Below are 18,376 nucleotides of genomic sequence, written 5' to 3'. Positions count from 1 at the left end.
TTTACTCCTAAGGAGATGGTTTGTCGGTCCCTGAGAATACGATTACGAATATTAACTTGAGGAATTTAAAGGATAACCAAAATGCCCAATTCACCTAGATTTTTCAAGAGATTAATAATCTCAAAGAGAAGGCCAATCCACCTAATGGGGACCTCGACAGTACTAGGTCTCGAATACGCATACCCTGGCTAATGGTATTAAAGACCTTAAGGAGGAACATGAAGAGCACATTAAGGCTTTGGAAAATGACTTATAAACATCAGCATAGTTTGAGTGTGGTGGTGGAGGTGAGTATGTCTGCCATGAACAATACTAGCATTGGTCTACGTAGACTCAATGAATAGGCTGAAGTTCTTCATTATATTTCTCAGGGCAAGTGCCCCACTGGTAGCATTGAGATGGTGAAGAAAGATAAGGTTGTGAATGCTGGTACCTGTAAGAAACTTAGGGCTCCCTCAGAGGATGTGGATGCGGATCTGGATACGAAAGAGAAGCCCCTACTTGGTCCAGCGACGAGGCTCCATAGAAAAGATAAGGGTGTGACCCGTGTTGACAACATCATTAAGAAAGTTCAGAAAATCAATGAGGATGTCATTCAGAAGAATGACAAATTGGTCAAAGTGTTGTAGTTTTGTTATGTAGAAATTCTGTATTGTTCTTGTCTGTTGTTCTATGGGGCTGCTTTTCCCTGGTTTTTATGGGTTGGTTCGCATCTGTTTTTTTGTTGGGTCCTTGAAGGTCGAGTTTTTATGATAATATTACAATAATACTAATACAATTTACATGATTTGTATAGTTTATTTCTATTTGAAAATAAAAAATTATTCTATTCTATTTACATTTTCACCATAAATTACTTGAACTATTTAAACAAATAGGTTTCTATTCAATAATATTATTATTATATATAATACATTAACAGAATAATAAGTAAATAACTTAAAACCCACTAACATAGTCATTTTAACACATACAAACATAGTAAATTTTGAAGTGTCTATAAAACCCATACAACTTTTTTAGGGTTTCGGAATTACTAGATGGTTTGATTTAGACAAATGGAAACATAAAGGTTGAGTGTACTTAGTAATTAAAAAAGGTCCCACCATTCACTTATCATGGGAAACCGTGCAACAACTAAATTGTATAGAAATAAAAAACAAGAAAATAATGACATTTATGAATTATTAAAGAGGCACACGGAACAAGTGGCAGGAACCCTAAAATTTAGATTGTGAGAGCTCAAATATTTGAGAGTACTATGTTTGCATTAATGGAGGAGTAGAATTTTCGAAAAAATCTCATCTGATCGTGACTGCAAGAGGAGAGATAGTGGTAAAATGAGAAGATCGAGAGATGATGGGCAGTGCACACATTCTGACAAAAAATGAAGAATAAAACTAATGGACAGCGGGCAGCTCCAATATTCCCAATCGTCTTGCAATGCTGTCTCCTTTACTCACAATCGTTGATGCCCAAAAACAGCTCATCCAATTCATATAAGAGACGCCTTCGGCATAATAAATTCATGTACTATTTTCCCTCTTCTATAATTTCTCTCATATGAAGCATGCAATCACCATTTCTAAATAAAGCTTTTATATGATAGGATGTGGTAGTATCAATATACCATAGGGCACTACGTCACAGAACCTTTTGCACATGAAGATACCCCTAAACTTACTACTCATTTTCATATTTCTTAATCTTCTAGATTGTTAAATAGGTTCACGCATTTTATTGATGTCTATTTAATTCTTGAGATATAAGCTACTCACTATACATAATTTCTCTATTTTTTAGGCTCTCATGAAGGATTCAAATGTAAAGAATGAGTATCACATGCTAGTATGTGCCAAGGTCCATTACTCTATCTATATTAACTATTATTTGACGTCCAAGCATCTAATTTAAACGATATATTCCACATTCCATATGCTTTGAGATGTATTACTATTTTAGGATTCACATGCACGTCAATGTATGGTCAAAACATAATGGTAAAATATTTTAATCTAGTCAAACTATCCTTAGTTTTGGGTATATTATTAGAGGATGGATTAATTCAACCATATATCAAGAAATGATGCAATCTTGTCGAAATCTTGGCCCATTCTCTAATTAGCCACCCTTATTAATTTACATACACCCCCTTATATTCTATCTTATCCCGTGGATTCATGCACACATTCGTATGTATCACATTTATTATTAGATTATTCTCCATCCACACCTCAATGTCTAGGCATTTATTCTCTACATAAGTATTAGCCTTTTTTCTGTTATTGGTCAATAATGGGGCGTCCAATCAATATTGCACCATACAATACTGACCCTTGAGATTTAGCAATTTAAATTCGAATTTTTTAACTCCAAACCTTTTATTCTATCATAATTACATTTAGTACCTGTTTTATGTGATTTATTGAACATTTTGGTTTTTGAAAGAATTCAATGTGCATTTATTTAACATGCAGTCGCTTTGAGAATTCATTGAATACGAATTTGCATAAATGAAACATTTATCATAGAAACGCTTTTGGTGGGAGCACCAAGATGAATCTATCTCCATCAAAGTTTTCATCTTGGGAAATTTGCATGCTTCTTTTCCATTTACCTAAATTGGCCAGGCTCGTGAAGCCGACCATTCCGAAGGATAACCTAGGAGAACTTGACCCTAGTGATCTACCAGGCTCCCTAATGTGATTTTAACTATTGCGAATACTTGACAATTAGTGAAGAGTTAACTTCAAGGTAAATTGACGAAAAGTGAGATTTATTAGATCAAATGTTAGGGAAGAATTTATATTCACACATATAGAACTTACGCATATCTATGGATTTGACATAAAACAATCGTGGACATGGGGAGTGATCCCTAGTTGACATGACTTTCATGCTTATCACTGATACAACTACATACCCAATTCTTAAAAGATGGATTCTTAAATTCAATTTAGATGATTTATATACTTGCATGTTCAACCACATAGATTACGCTAACTTTTATCTACTTTTTCCTTCTGGTATAAATCCTTGAGCAAAACGTTATGATAGGATATGGCAATGTGAATATATAATAGAACATTGCATATAACACTTCTGCACAAGTAAAATTGAGAAATAAGATAAATAAGAACGAGAATAAAAATAAAATTCAATTTAGATGATTTATATATGTGGATGTTCAACCACATAGATTACATTAACTTTCATGTACTTTTTCTTTCTGGTATAAATCCTTGAATAGAACTTTATGATAGGATACGGTAATGTGAATACATAATAGAGCATTGAATATAACAGTTTTGTACAAGTAAAATCTCTAAATCTTAAAAATGAATAAACTAATTAGAGCAAAATTTAAGAATGAGATAAACAAGAATGAGAATAAGTTGGAAAGCCGGATAAACCGACTAAGAATAATTATGTGTAAACTAATTTTAAATATTTTTAGAAAACTAACCCTCCGGTTACAACACGTTTTGGAATTTCGATCTGAATGGGTCCACAAAATTCAATGGGAAGAGGGAACTGGATTACGAGTTAAGTGTACGGAAATACTTAGTGAAGGTATGGACAGAAAAAAATACGATTCACTTCGAATTGCAGCAGTCTATTCTACTTCTAGAACAATTCCAGACGGGCAGAGATAGAGAAGGGGAAATTAAATAAATTCGTCTATCCTTCTAAGAGGATCGATATTGTTATGTGGACACGTCGGGGAATCTGTTGATTTTGATTTAAGGCTCCTTCTCACTCTCTCTGTGTATATATATTGCATGGAGTGGAGTAGATGAGAGCAGAAAAAGGTTTCGAGGTTTAGAAAAGAAAAAGAGAAATGGAGCGTTCAAAGCTGTTGGGTTTTGTGGTCTTGATATGCTTTACTATTCCAACGATATCATGTTCTTCGGACAGACTGTTTAGGGGTTGGCCGAAGTCTAGCAGCGATGAAAATGTAAAAATAAGGGTGAATATGACGCGCAGATCAGAGAGAGAGTTGGGTTTTTCTGAGAGATTGGGTTTGGCTGTGGATCGAAGTAAGAAGCGAATGAAGAAGATAGAGGCATTGATAAGAGGGCAATTAGACGCTGAAACGCCCGTTGAAGTAGGGGATGGAGAATTTCTGATGAGCGTTGCACTGGGAACGCCCTCTGTGAGCTTCGAAGCGATTGTGGACACGGGGAGCGATCTGATTTGGACTCAGTGCAAGCCTTGCAAGGACTGCTTCTCTCAGCCTACGCCAATCTTCGACCCCTCCAAGTCCCCCACATTTTCCACAATTCCCTGCGGTGATTCTCTTTGTGACGCCTTGGGGAGTACGCAAACCGGATGCAATCCAGATTGTACCTTTATGTATCAGTATGGCGATGGTTCCTTCACCAGCGGCGACCTGGCTTACGAGACATTGTCAATTGGGAGCAGCAAGGTTAAAGGCATTGCATTTGGATGCGGGCATGACAACGAAGGACAAGGATTCTCTCAGGGTGGTGGCCTTGTGGGACTGGGAAGAGGTGGTCTCTCCCTTATCTCACAGCTGGGTTCCAAAGCAGAGAACATGTTCTCTTACTGTCTTTTGCCCATCACCGACTCTTCTTCACAAACCAGCCCCCTCTTTTTCGGCGAGGGTGCTTCCTTGAGCGGAGGAGCCAAGACTCTCCCACTCATCAAGAGCAGTATCATTCCCACTTTCTGGTACATTCCTATTACAGGAATCACCCTCAATGGTAAGGCACTAGATATTCCTCCTGGAACTTTCGATCTGCAATCGGACGGCAGCGGAGGTATGATCATCGACTCCGGAACCACTGTTACCATCCTGGACCAGGCTGCCTACTCTCCTCTTAAGGAAGCAATTCAGTCCGCCATTGATCTCACTCCTGTAGACGGCTCTTCTACAGGTTTGGATCTTTGTTACCACACATCATCCGCTCACCTCACCTTGCCAACCCTCGTCTTCAACTTCAAAGGCGGCGTGGATTACGAGCTTCCGGCAGACAACTTTTTCATTCAGGCATCTGAAAATCTCTTGTGCCTGGCAATGTTGGGTGAACCATCGGGGAATCCTTCCATCTTCGGAAACATACAGCAGCAAAACTTCCATATCCTTTACAACAATGCTCAGAACACGCTCTCTTTCAAGCCCACTAAGTGTGATTCTCTTTAAATCATCATCTCCCTCTTCTAATTCTTCTTCTTCTCTTTTTCTGTCTCTCTCATTTCCTCTTCCTCTGTCCTTCGAATGCAATATGTGATCTCGTCTCCTGCGTCTGCCTATTGCACTGTCCGATATGCGAATCATGTAAATTTTCATCTTCGTAGCTGCTTATTTTCAGTAAAATTGTTTGGCCCCTGTTGTTCTCGGGGACCTTCATTTATGGTTCCTTATGATATGCTACACTATGTGTGTTATTTTGGCATGGAAATGAAGGTGCGATAATTGATTATCAAAATATAAATTGCGAGTTAAAACAACGACAAGAGAATTTATATAATTATAAAGCATTTGTAATGGTCTTATCTTTTCTTCAAGTCTTAAGTGTAAAATAAATTATTGTATGCCTATGAATATTTTTAATGGTATTTAACTTTAAGATCCGTGTCTGTGATTTATACATTCAAATAATACTTATTTTCAATCATGTCCGCATTTCACATTACTAAGATCAAACACAATTTAATGTAGCCTATATATAAGGTAAGGTTGTTGCTAAGAAGGTCTCTCTAATTTTCTCACAATTACTATTGTATAATTTTCTACTAGAGAAGACGAGTTCTCGAGAATTAAGAATATCATTTTGGAGCCTTTGCAATTTATTTAAAAGTGCTAATATTTAAGGCTATGCCTATATCACGATTCACGATTACCTATCAGCGCTTTATAGTGCATTCGATGACATCTTACACAAATCTTATATAGAAAACTTATTGATGGTGAATCGGGGCCTCTCATTTGAAAGGTTGCTACTACACTACAACGCACCTTAGATAATAAAATTAAATTATGTAATGTATTTGTGCTTCAGAGTATGGATGTTAGACCACACATCAATTTTCAGCCATTGATAATGTGACATGATTACTTGTTTTCAACATTTTAATAGGATTGCATTAGGTTTTGGAACTTTTTTTCGTGACCTAAAAAATTAAAATATTAGTGGACTACAACATAATAACACAATTATTGAGAAAAGTTTTGATTGCCTACAAAAAATCATAGTATCTTCACTCTTTCACCTTGTAAATCCTAACATGTTAATTTCAATTTCACATGATCTATGTTGCAGTGTCTACTTACGTATTATTATAGTCCAATGAACACAAAGGATACTAAAATCAATTATTTGAGAGAGTTGACACTTATTAGATTTTTAGATAGCCAAAAAACTTCTCAGATGAATAAAATATTGGTTGAGATAATTCTTAAATAGATATTATTATATTTATTTAAATAAACAATAATTTCTTAAAAAATATCCTTAATATAGAGGGAGAGAGAACTAATTATATATTCCAAGGAAAAAGTATTCGTAGTATTACATAGTTTACAATTGATAAAGCATTAACAAGTAAGAAACACACAATGAATAATAAATAAAACATATAAATTTAAAATAATTATTAAATCAACCTCATACTTATTTCACCTTGACAATGCAAGGAGGGTAAGAGGAGGGATGGCGGCCCAATATGCTATTCATATAGTTTCTAAGGGCATTGGACAACATCTAAACTAACATCTTAGCTTATATTTTCTTAGTTTATCCAATTGGGCGATGAAGGTGAAGAGTGGAGTGCATTTACATTTGATTAAATTCTTGTTCTAATTTCATTCTTATTATTTATTTATTATCTTGTAAAACTATTGTGCTAACTAGATAATGTGCAACCTTTGTTAAGGATTTTTCCATCTCCCTCGACCCTATCAACCACCTAAGGTGAGATGCATTTAGAGCTACAAGCGATATAAAAAATTCTATGTTTCTCAATGCTCGACAATGTATGTCACACGAGGATAATATTAGGAAGTTTTAGATTGAACCAGTTTAAACAGAGCCTCCTCTTTTCTTTTTTTATTTTATTTTGGTAATTACTCCTTCAGCAAGGCATTTAACTAGCTACAATTGCTTTGTATCCATTAATTTACTATTTTGGGTCATGAAAATAATGTATTCTAGTATAATGCCATTTCATTTTTCTTTACTTATTATTATTATTATTATTTTTCTATCGAAGATTCTTGTTGCAACGGATATAGATGCTGGAAAATATTTATTTATTATTCAATGTATAGCTAGAAAGGAAGAAGGATCATTCAATTGGGAAAGGGATAATTTTACACTCTTAACTTAAATACAATAGAGCACTACAATTATTCGGTTGGTTTACTTTTTTATGGAAGCACTCCTTATAAATCATGTATCATAGTAGAGATGTCGACATTTGAATAATTGGCCGGCACAGGCCAAACCTAATCCCAACTAACTCTTCCATCATATTGCACACGTAGACTACTTTCATATACCGTCCTAAAGAATCCCATCTCAAAGCACATAGAGGTACCATGTTTCGAGAAGTCCAATGGGAAAGTTGATCTTAGCACTCACTTGACAACATTTACTACTTTATCTATTGGCTTGATTCTTGAGGATTCTCTTCCTGCAAAAATCTTTTTCATTTCATTGAAACAAATGACATTGGATTGATTTTTCCCTTTATCTATTAATTCAATAAACTCTTTCTCATATCTTGTTAATCAATTTTTATAACGTTTAAAAAAAAATATTGGACCTAAAGTAACATTAATTGATGGTGCAGCGAAGGGGAATCCCGGACCTGCTGGATATGGGGGAGTGGTGCGTGATAATAATGGCAGGATGGTCTCGATGGTGGCCCTCTCTTTGGGTACCTAGACAAACCACTTTAGTGAGGCCTTCACAACGTATACCAATATCAAATTGGCCAAAGAGAAAGGTTTGAGAAGGGTCTTCTTGGAGTGTGACTCCCTAAACATCATTAATTGTTTAACAACTTCCTCCTCCCCTAGTTGGTCGATTAAACATATTATTGAAGATAGCCTAATGCTTCTCAGGGGATTCTACGAATTTACCATTTCACATGTCTATCGTGAAGGTAATAAGGTTGCCGATATTTAGGCCAACATTGGGGCCGACTTGCCAAGTAGGAAAGTTTGGAACATTTATGATCGGATCCCAGAGGATCTTCTTAACCTACTCCGTAATGATCATGATGCGTGCGAAGCTCAAGGGGCTTTCGAAAATGATGGAGAATGACGTCTTCCAAAGTGTCCTGGGCAAGACTTCTTCTATGAGGGGAAAGTCAAACTTTCTGGTGGCGTTTTTGATTGTTTTTGTTTAGCTCAACTCTGTTTGTGTTGCAGGTTGTTGAGAATCGGTATTTTCCAAGATTGGGGGAGATAGGAACCGTTTGGAGCCCATAGTCTATGAAAAATGATGAAATAAGGAAGCAGTATGCAAAGAACTTTCGATAAGTGTTTTTACTAGTTATATCGAGACGCTTCATGGTGCGGATGCCCTTGTTACCGAGGCCTTTGTTCATGGGTGGAAGTATGGTGTGCTCTGTGTCTATGGTATGGAGCTGGAGGTTGATGAGGAGATGGTGGATAAGGTGTCCAACATGCTATTCATATAGTTTCTAAGGGCATTGGACAACATCTAAACTAGTAGCTTAGCTTATATTTTCTTAGTTTATTCAATTGGGCGACGAAGGTGATGAGTGGAGTGCATTTACACTTGATTAAATTCTTGTTCTAATTTCATTCTTATTATTTATTTATTATCTTTTAAAACTATTGTGCTTACTAGATAATGTGCAGCCTTTGTAAAGGATTTTTCCATCTCCATTGACCCGATTAACCACCTAAGGTGAGATGCATTTAGATCTACAATGATATAAAAAATTCTTTCTTAGTGCTTGGCAATGTATGCCACATGAGGATACTATTAGGAAGTTTTAAATTGAACCAGTTTAAACATAGTCTCCTCTTTTCTCTTTTTTCTTTTATTTTGGTAATTACTCCTTCAGCAAGGCATTTAACTAGCTCCAATCGCTTAGTATCCATTAATTTACTATTTTGGGTCATGAAAATAATGTATTCTAGTATAATGCCATTTCATTTTTCTTTACTTATTATTATTATTTTTCTATCGAAGATTCTTGTCGCAACGGATATAGATGCTGGAAAATATTTATTTATTATTCAATGTATAGCTAGAAAGGAAGAAGGATCATTCAATTGGGAAAGGGATAATTTTACACTCTTAACTTAAATACAATAGAGCACTACAATTATTCAGTTGGTTTATTTTTTTATGGAAATAATCCTTATAAATTATGTATCGTAGTAGAGATTTGGACATCTGAATAATTGGCCAGCACAAGCCAAACCTAATCCCAACTAACTCTTCCACCATATTGCACACGTGGACTACTTTCATATACCGTCCTAAAGAATCCCATCTCAAAGAAAACAGAGGTACCATGTTTTGAGAAGTCCAATGGGAAAGTTGATCTTAGCACTCACTTGACAACATTTACTACTTTATCTATTGTCTTGATTCTTGATGATGCTCTTCCTGCAAAAATATTTTCCATTTCATTGAAAGAAATGACATTGGATTGATTTCTCTCTCTATCTATTAATTCAATAAACTCTTTCTCATATCTTGTTAATCAATTTTTATAACATTTAAAAAAAATATTGGACCTAAAGTAACATTAATTGATGGTGTGGCGAATGGGAATCCCAGACCTGCTGGATGTGGGGAAGTGGTGCGTGATAACAATGGCAGGATGGTCTCGACAATGGCCCTCTCTTTGGGTACCCAGACAAATCACTTTAATGAGGCCTTCACAATTTATACCAATATCAAATTGGCCAAAGAGAAAGGTTTGAGAAGGGTCTGGTTGGAGTGTGACTCCCTAAACATCATTGTTTAACGACTTCCTCCTCTCCTATTTGGTTGATTAAACATATTATTCAAGATAGCCTAATTCCTCTCAAGGGCTTCTGTGAATTTAACATTTCACATGTCTACCATGAAGGTAATAAGGTTGCGGATATTTAGGCCAACATTGGGGCCGACTTGGCAAGTAGGAAACTTTGGAACATTTATGATAAGATCCCAGTGGATCTTCTTAACCTACTCCGTAATGATTATGATGCTTGCGAAGCTCAAGGGGCTTTTGGAAATGATGGAGAATGACATCTTCCAAAGTGTCGTGGGCAAGACTTCTTTTATGAGGGGAAAGACGAACTTTCTGGTGGCTTTTTTAATTGTTTTTATATGGTTTATGTCAACTCTGTTTGTGTTGCAGGTTGTTGAGAATTAGTATTTTTTAATATTAGGGGAGATAGGAACCGTTTGGATCCCATAGTCTGCGAAAAATGACGAAATAAGGAAGCAGTATGGAAAGAACTTTCGGTAGGAGTTTTGACTAGTTATATCGAGATGCTTCATGGTGTGGATGCCCTTGTTACTGAGGCCTTTCTTAATGGGTGGAAGGATGGTTTTATCTGTGTCTATGGTATGGAGCTGGAGGTTAATGAGGAGATGGTGGCTAAGGTGTCCAAAATTCTGAACAAGGGCACCAAATTCTACAAGCATAAGAAATGTGCGATGGTGGCGATGAAAACCTTTTTCCCGCCGAAGGAAAGGGAGAAGGTGAGAAAGAATAATAATGTTGGGTGGGAGAAAAAATCACTTTCAAAGCCATGGTACGAGGTCTCAGAGGTTATCGTGCGCCGCCTCACCGTTGATGGTAAATTCTGTAGCTTACTTAGCTATCACTTTGTCATTATTAATCATTTTCGGCATCACAAGTGCATTTCCTTGGCCTTTTATTTGGTCTCATCATTGAATAATAGCATTAGGGCTCACGAGAAATGTGCATCCTCCCTTGTTCTCCATGAGGGCTTATTCCCGTTGATTATGAAGTATGCCAAGACTATCAATGTCGAGAGGAATACGAGTGCTAAAACTGGTATAGAATACAAGAAGAATGTCCATATTCATTATGGGGAAATCTCTTCTGATGAAGAGGTGGACTTCGATGGGAACGAAGTCTTTCACATTTATAACAAACAAGGACCCTCATCGTCTAAAATCCCTAACCGTACTAGCAGAAAATAAATTATTTTATCTAACGAGGAGGATGACCCTGAACATGTCCCTAATTCGGTGGACGGTAGTTCTGATGTGAAGGTTAAAAGAGTGGCCAGCGTTTCTATGTCAAGAGCTATTGACAAAACCAAAGTATTTAACAATGTCAACGAGAATTATTCTAAGCGACCGAATGCCTCTCAGATTGATTTGGACGGGCCTGCGGAGGATTAGGGTGTCAATGTTTCTATACCTACTCTTGGTGGTGGGTTTACTCCTAAGGAGATGGTTTGTCGGTCCCTGAGAATACGATTACGAATATTAACTTGAGGAATTTAAAGGATAACCAAAATGCCCAATTCACCTAGATTTTTCAAGAGATTAATAATCTCAAAGAGAAGGCCAATCCACCTAATGGGGACCTCGACAGTACTAGGTCTCGAATACGCATACCCTGGCTAATGGTATTAAAGACCTTAAGGAGGAACATGAAGAGCACATTAAGGCTTTGGAAAATGACTTATAAACATCAGCATAGTTTGAGTGTGGTGGTGGAGGTGAGTATGTCTGCCATGAACAATACTAGCATTGGTCTACGTAGACTCAATGAATAGGCTGAAGTTCTTCATTATATTTCTCAGGGCAAGTGCCCCACTGGTAGCATTGAGATGGTGAAGAAAGATAAGGTTGTGAATGCTGGTACCTGTAAGAAACTTAGGGCTCCCTCAGAGGATGTGGATGCGGATCTGGATACGAAAGAGAAGCCCCTACTTGGTCCAGCGACGAGGCTCCATAGAAAAGATAAGGGTGTGACCCGTGTTGACAACATCATTAAGAAAGTTCAGAAAATCAATGAGGATGTCATTCAGAAGAATGACAAATTGGTCAAAGTGTTGTAGTTTTGTTATGTAGAAATTCTGTATTGTTCTTGTCTGTTGTTCTATGGGGCTGCTTTTCCCTGGTTTTTATGGGTTGGTTCGCATCTGTTTTTTTGTTGGGTCCTTGAAGGTCGAGTTTTTATGATAATATTACAATAATACTAATACAATTTACATGATTTGTATAGTTTATTTCTATTTGAAAATAAAAAATTATTCTATTCTATTTACATTTTCACCATAAATTACTTGAACTATTTAAACAAATAGGTTTCTATTCAATAATATTATTATTATATATAATACATTAACAGAATAATAAGTAAATAACTTAAAACCCACTAACATAGTCATTTTAACACATACAAACATAGTAAATTTTGAAGTGTCTATAAAACCCATACAACTTTTTTAGGGTTTCGGAATTACTAGATGGTTTGATTTAGACAAATGGAAACATAAAGGTTGAGTGTACTTAGTAATTAAAAAAGGTCCCACCATTCACTTATCATGGGAAACCGTGCAACAACTAAATTGTATAGAAATAAAAAACAAGAAAATAATGACATTTATGAATTATTAAAGAGGCACACGGAACAAGTGGCAGGAACCCTAAAATTTAGATTGTGAGAGCTCAAATATTTGAGAGTACTATGTTTGCATTAATGGAGGAGTAGAATTTTCGAAAAAATCTCATCTGATCGTGACTGCAAGAGGAGAGATAGTGGTAAAATGAGAAGATCGAGAGATGATGGGCAGTGCACACATTCTGACAAAAAATGAAGAATAAAACTAATGGACAGCGGGCAGCTCCAATATTCCCAATCGTCTTGCAATGCTGTCTCCTTTACTCACAATCGTTGATGCCCAAAAACAGCTCATCCAATTCATATAAGAGACGCCTTCGGCATAATAAATTCATGTACTATTTTCCCTCTTCTATAATTTCTCTCATATGAAGCATGCAATCACCATTTCTAAATAAAGCTTTTATATGATAGGATGTGGTAGTATCAATATACCATAGGGCACTACGTCACAGAACCTTTTGCACATGAAGATACCCCTAAACTTACTACTCATTTTCATATTTCTTAATCTTCTAGATTGTTAAATAGGTTCACGTATTTTATTGATGTCTATTTAATTCTTGAGATATAAGCTACTCACTATACATAATTTCTCTATTTTTTAGGCTCTCATGAAGGATTCAAATGTAAAGAATGAGTATCACATGCTAGTATGTGCCAAGGTCCATTACTCTATCTATATTAACTATTATTTGACGTCCAAGCATCTAATTTAAACGATATATTCCACATTCCATATGCTTTGAGATGTATTACTATTTTAGGATTCACATGCACGTCAATGTATGGTCAAAACATAATGGTAAAATATTTTAATCTAGTCAAACTATCCTTAGTTTTGGGTATATTATTAGAGGATGGATTAATTCAACCATATATCAAGAAATGATGCAATCTTGTCGAAATCTTGGCCCATTCTCTAATTAGCCACCCTTATTAATTTACATACACCCCCTTATATTCTATCTTATCCCGTGGATTCATGCACACATTCGTATGTATCACATTTATTATTAGATTATTCTCCATCCACACCTCAATGTCTAGGCATTTATTCTCTACATAAGTATTAGCCTTTTTTCTGTTATTGGTCAATAATGGGGCGTCCAATCAATATTGCACCATACAATACTGACCCTTGAGATTTAGCAATTTAAATTCGAATTTTTTAACTCCAAACCTTTTATTCTATCATAATTACATTTAGTACCTGTTTTATGTGATTTATTGAACATTTTGGTTTTTGAAAGAATTCAATGTGCATTTATTTAACATGCAGTCGCTTTGAGAATTCATTGAATACGAATTTGCATAAATGAAACATTTATCATAGAAACGCTTTTGGTTGGAGCACCAAGATGAATCTATCTCCATCAAAGTTTTCATCTTGGGAAATTTGCATGCTTCTTTTCCATTTACCTAAATTGGCCAGGCTCGTGAAGCCGACCATTCCGAAGGATAACCTAGGAGAACTTGACCCTAGTGATCTACCAGGCTCCCTAATGTGATTTTAACTATTGCGAATACTTGACAATTAGTGAAGAGTTAACTTCAAGGTAAATTGACGAAAAGTGAGATTTATTAGATCAAATGTTAGGGAAGAATTTATATTCACACATATAGAACTTACGCATATCTATGGATTTGACATAAAACAATCGTGGACATGGGGAGTGATCCCTAGTTGACATGACTTTCATGCTTATCACTGATACAACTACATACCCAATTCTTAAAAGATGGATTCTTAAATTCAATTTAGATGATTTATATACTTGCATGTTCAACCACATAGATTACGCTAACTTTTATCTACTTTTTCCTTCTGGTATAAATCCTTGAGCAAAACGTTATGATAGGATATGGCAATGTGAATATATAATAGAACATTGCATATAACACTTCTGCACAAGTAAAATTGAGAAATAAGATAAATAAGAACGAGAATAAAAATAAAATTCAATTTAGATGATTTATATATGTGGATGTTCAACCACATAGATTACATTAACTTTCATGTACTTTTTCTTTCTGGTATAAATCCTTGAATAGAACTTTATGATAGGATACGGTAATGTGAATACATAATAGAGCATTGAATATAACAGTTTTGTACAAGTAAAATCTCTAAATCTTAAAAATGAATAAACTAATTAGAGCAAAATTTAAGAATGAGATAAACAAGAATGAGAATAAGTTGGAAAGCCGGATAAACCGACTAAGAATAATTATGTGTAAACTAATTTTAAATATTTTTAGAAAACTAACCCTCCGGTTACAACACGTTTTGGAATTTCGATCTGAATGGGTCCACAAAATTCAATGGGAAGAGGGAACTGGATTACGAGTTAAGTGTACGGAAATACTTAGTGAAGGTATGGACAGAAAAAAATACGATTCACTTCGAATTGCAGCAGTCTATTCTACTTCTAGAACAATTCCAGACGGGCAGAGATAGAGAAGGGGAAATTAAATAAATTCGTCTATCCTTCTAAGAGGATCGATATTGTTATGTGGACACGTCGGGGAATCTGTTGATTTTGATTTAAGGCTCCTTCTCACTCTCTCTGTGTATATATATTGCATGGAGTGGAGTAGATGAGAGCAGAAAAAGGTTTCGAGGTTTAGAAAAGAAAAAGAGAAATGGAGCGTTCAAAGCTGTTGGGTTTTGTGGTCTTGATATGCTTTACTATTCCAACGATATCATGTTCTTCGGACAGACTGTTTAGTGGTTGGCCGAAGTCTAGCAGCGATGAAAATGTAAAAATAAGGGTGAATATGACGCGCAGATCAGAGAGAGAGTTGGGTTTTTCTGAGAGATTGGGTTTGGCTGTGGATCGAAGTAAGAAGCGAATGAAGAAGATAGAGGCATTGATAAGAGGGCAATTAGACGCTGAAACGCCCGTTGAAGTAGGGGATGGAGAATTTCTGATGAGCGTTGCACTGGGAACGCCCTCTGTGAGCTTCGAAGCGATTGTGGACACGGGGAGCGATCTGATTTGGACTCAGTGCAAGCCTTGCAAGGACTGCTTCTCTCAGCCTACGCCAATCTTCGACCCCTCCAAGTCCCCCACATTTTCCACAATTCCCTGCGGTGATTCTCTTTGTGACGCCTTGGGGAGTACGCAAACCGGATGCAATCCAGATTGTACCTTTATGTATCAGTATGGCGATGGTTCCTTCACCAGCGGCGACCTGGCTTACGAGACATTGTCAATTGGGAGCAGCAAGGTTAAAGGCATTGCATTTGGATGCGGGCATGACAACGAAGGACAAGGATTCTCTCAGGGTGGTGGCCTTGTGGGACTGGGAAGAGGTGGTCTCTCCCTTATCTCACAGCTGGGTTCCAAAGCAGAGAACATGTTCTCTTACTGTCTTTTGCCCATCACCGACTCTTCTTCACAAACCAGCCCCCTCTTTTTCGGCGAGGGTGCTTCCTTGAGCGGAGGAGCCAAGACTCTCCCACTCATCAAGAGCAGTATCATTCCCACTTTCTGGTACATTCCTATTACAGGAATCACCCTCAATGGTAAGGCACTAGATATTCCTCCTGGAACTTTCGATCTGCAATCGGACGGCAGCGGAGGTATGATCATCGACTCCGGAACCACTGTTACCATCCTGGACCAGGCTGCCTACTCTCCTCTTAAGGAAGCAATTCAGTCCGCCATTGATCTCACTCCTGTAGACGGCTCTTCTACAGGTTTGGATCTTTGTTACCACACATCATCCGCTCACCTCACCTTGCCAACCCTCGTCTTCAACTTCAAAGGCGGCGTGGATTACGAGCTTCCGGCAGACAACTTTTTCATTCAGGCATCTGAAAATCTCTTGTGCCTGGCAATGTTGGGTGAACCATCGGGGAATCCTTCCATCTTCGGAAACATACAGCAGCAAAACTTCCATATCCTTTACAACAATGCTCAGAACACGCTCTCTTTCAAGCCCACTAAGTGTGATTCTCTTTAAATCATCATCTCCCTCTTCTAATTCTTCTTCTTCTCTTTTTCTGTCTCTCTCATTTCCTCTTCCTCTGTCCTTCGAATGCAATATGTGATCTCGTCTCCTGCGTCTGCCTATTGCACTGTCCGATATGCGAATCATGTAAATTTTCATCTTCGTAGCTGCTTATTTTCAGTAAAATTGTTTGGCCCCTGTTGTTCTCGGGGACCTTCATTTATGGTTCCTTATGATATGCTACACTATGTGTGTTATTTTGGCATGGAAATGAAGGTGCGATAATTGATTATCAAAATATAAATTGCGAGTTAAAACAACGACAAGAGAATTTATATAATTATAAAGCATTTGTAATGGTCTTATCTTTTCTTCAAGTCTTAAGTGTAAAATAAATTATTGTATGCCTATGAATATTTTTAATGGTATTTAACTTTAAGATCCGTGTCTGTGATTTATACATTCAAATAATACTTATTTTCAATCATGTCCGCATTTCACATTACTAAGATCAAACACAATTTAATGTAGCCTATATATAAGGTAAGGTTGTTGCTAAGAAGGTCTCTCTAATTTTCTCACAATTACTATTGTATAATTTTCTACTAGAGAAGACGAGTTCTCGAGAATTAAGAATATCATTTTGGAGCCTTTGCAATTTATTTAAAAGTGCTAATATTTAAGGCTATGCCTATATCACGATTCACGATTACCTATCAGCGCTTTATAGTGCATTCGATGACATCTTACACAAATCTTATATAGAAAACTTATTGATGGTGAATCGGGGCCTCTCATTTGAAAGGTTGCTACTACACTACAACGCACCTTAGATAATAAAATTAAATTATGTAATGTATTTGTGCTTCAGAGTATGGATGTTAGACCACACATCAATTTTCAGCCATTGATAATGTGACATGATTACTTGTTTTCAACATTTTAATAGGATTGCATTAGGTTTTGGAACTTTTTTTCTTGACCTAAAAAATTAAAATATTAGTGGACTACAACATAATAACACAATTATTGAGAAAAGTTTTGATTGCCTACAAAAAATCATAGTATCTTCACTCTTTCACCTTGTAAATCCTAACATGTTAATTTCAATTTCACATGATCTATGTTGCAGTGTCTACTTACGTATTATTATAGTCCAATGAACACAAAGGATACTAAAATCAATTATTTGAGAGAGTTGACACTTATTAGATTTTTAGATAGCCAAAAAACTTCTCAGATGAATAAAATATTGGTTGAGATAATTCTTAAATAGATATTATTATATTTATTTAAATAAACAATAATTTCTTAAAAAATATCCTTAATATAGAGGGAGAGAGAACTAATTATATATTCCAAGGAAAAAGTATTCGTAGTATTACATAGTTTACAATTGATAAAGCATTAACAAGTAAGAAACACACAATGAATAATAAATAAAACATATAAATTTAAAATAATTATTAAATCAACCTCATACTTATTTCACCTTGACAATGCAAGGAGGGTAAGAGGAGGGATGGCGGCCCAATATGCTATTCATATAGTTTCTAAGGGCATTGGACAACATCTAAACTAACATCTTAGCTTATATTTTCTTAGTTTATCCAATTGGGCGATGAAGGTGAAGAGTGGAGTGCATTTACATTTGATTAAATTCTTGTTCTAATTTCATTCTTATTATTTATTTATTATCTTGTAAAACTATTGTGCTAACTAGATAATGTGCAACCTTTGTTAAGGATTTTTCCATCTCCCTCGACCCTATCAACCACCTAAAGTGAGATGCATTTAGAGCTACAAG

General features: G+C 36.1%; 2 protein-coding genes across 2 annotated transcripts; both read left to right on the top strand.

Moving 5' to 3' along the window:
• Positions 1–3,841: 3,841 nt before the first annotated feature.
• LOC131868028 (aspartic proteinase nepenthesin-1-like) lies at positions 3,842–5,167 on the top strand. Its single transcript, XM_059215578.1, has one exon. It carries the CDS (start codon positions 3,842–3,844, stop codon positions 5,165–5,167), a length of 1,326 nt encoding a protein of 441 aa, XP_059071561.1.
• Positions 5,168–15,255: 10,088 nt separating this feature from the next.
• On the top strand, positions 15,256–16,581 carry LOC131868027 (aspartic proteinase nepenthesin-1-like). Its single transcript, XM_059215577.1, has one exon. It carries the CDS (start codon positions 15,256–15,258, stop codon positions 16,579–16,581), a length of 1,326 nt encoding a protein of 441 aa, XP_059071560.1.
• Positions 16,582–18,376: the final 1,795 nt, after the last annotated feature.

Source organism: Cryptomeria japonica, unplaced genomic scaffold (genome assembly GCF_030272615.1).
Source record: "Cryptomeria japonica unplaced genomic scaffold, Sugi_1.0 HiC_scaffold_193, whole genome shotgun sequence".
Taxonomy (NCBI): Eukaryota; Viridiplantae; Streptophyta; class Pinopsida; order Cupressales; family Cupressaceae; genus Cryptomeria; species Cryptomeria japonica.
Note: the sequence above shows the minus strand (reverse complement) of the source record. Positions and strands in the feature narration are given on the sequence as shown.

Bases quoted from the DNA above. Each gene is read 5' to 3' on its own strand.
- LOC131868028 (XM_059215578.1), top strand. From the start codon at position 3,842: ATGGAGCGTTCAAAGCTGTTGGGTTTTGTGGTCTTGATATGCTTTACT.
- LOC131868027 (XM_059215577.1), top strand. From the start codon at position 15,256: ATGGAGCGTTCAAAGCTGTTGGGTTTTGTGGTCTTGATATGCTTTACT.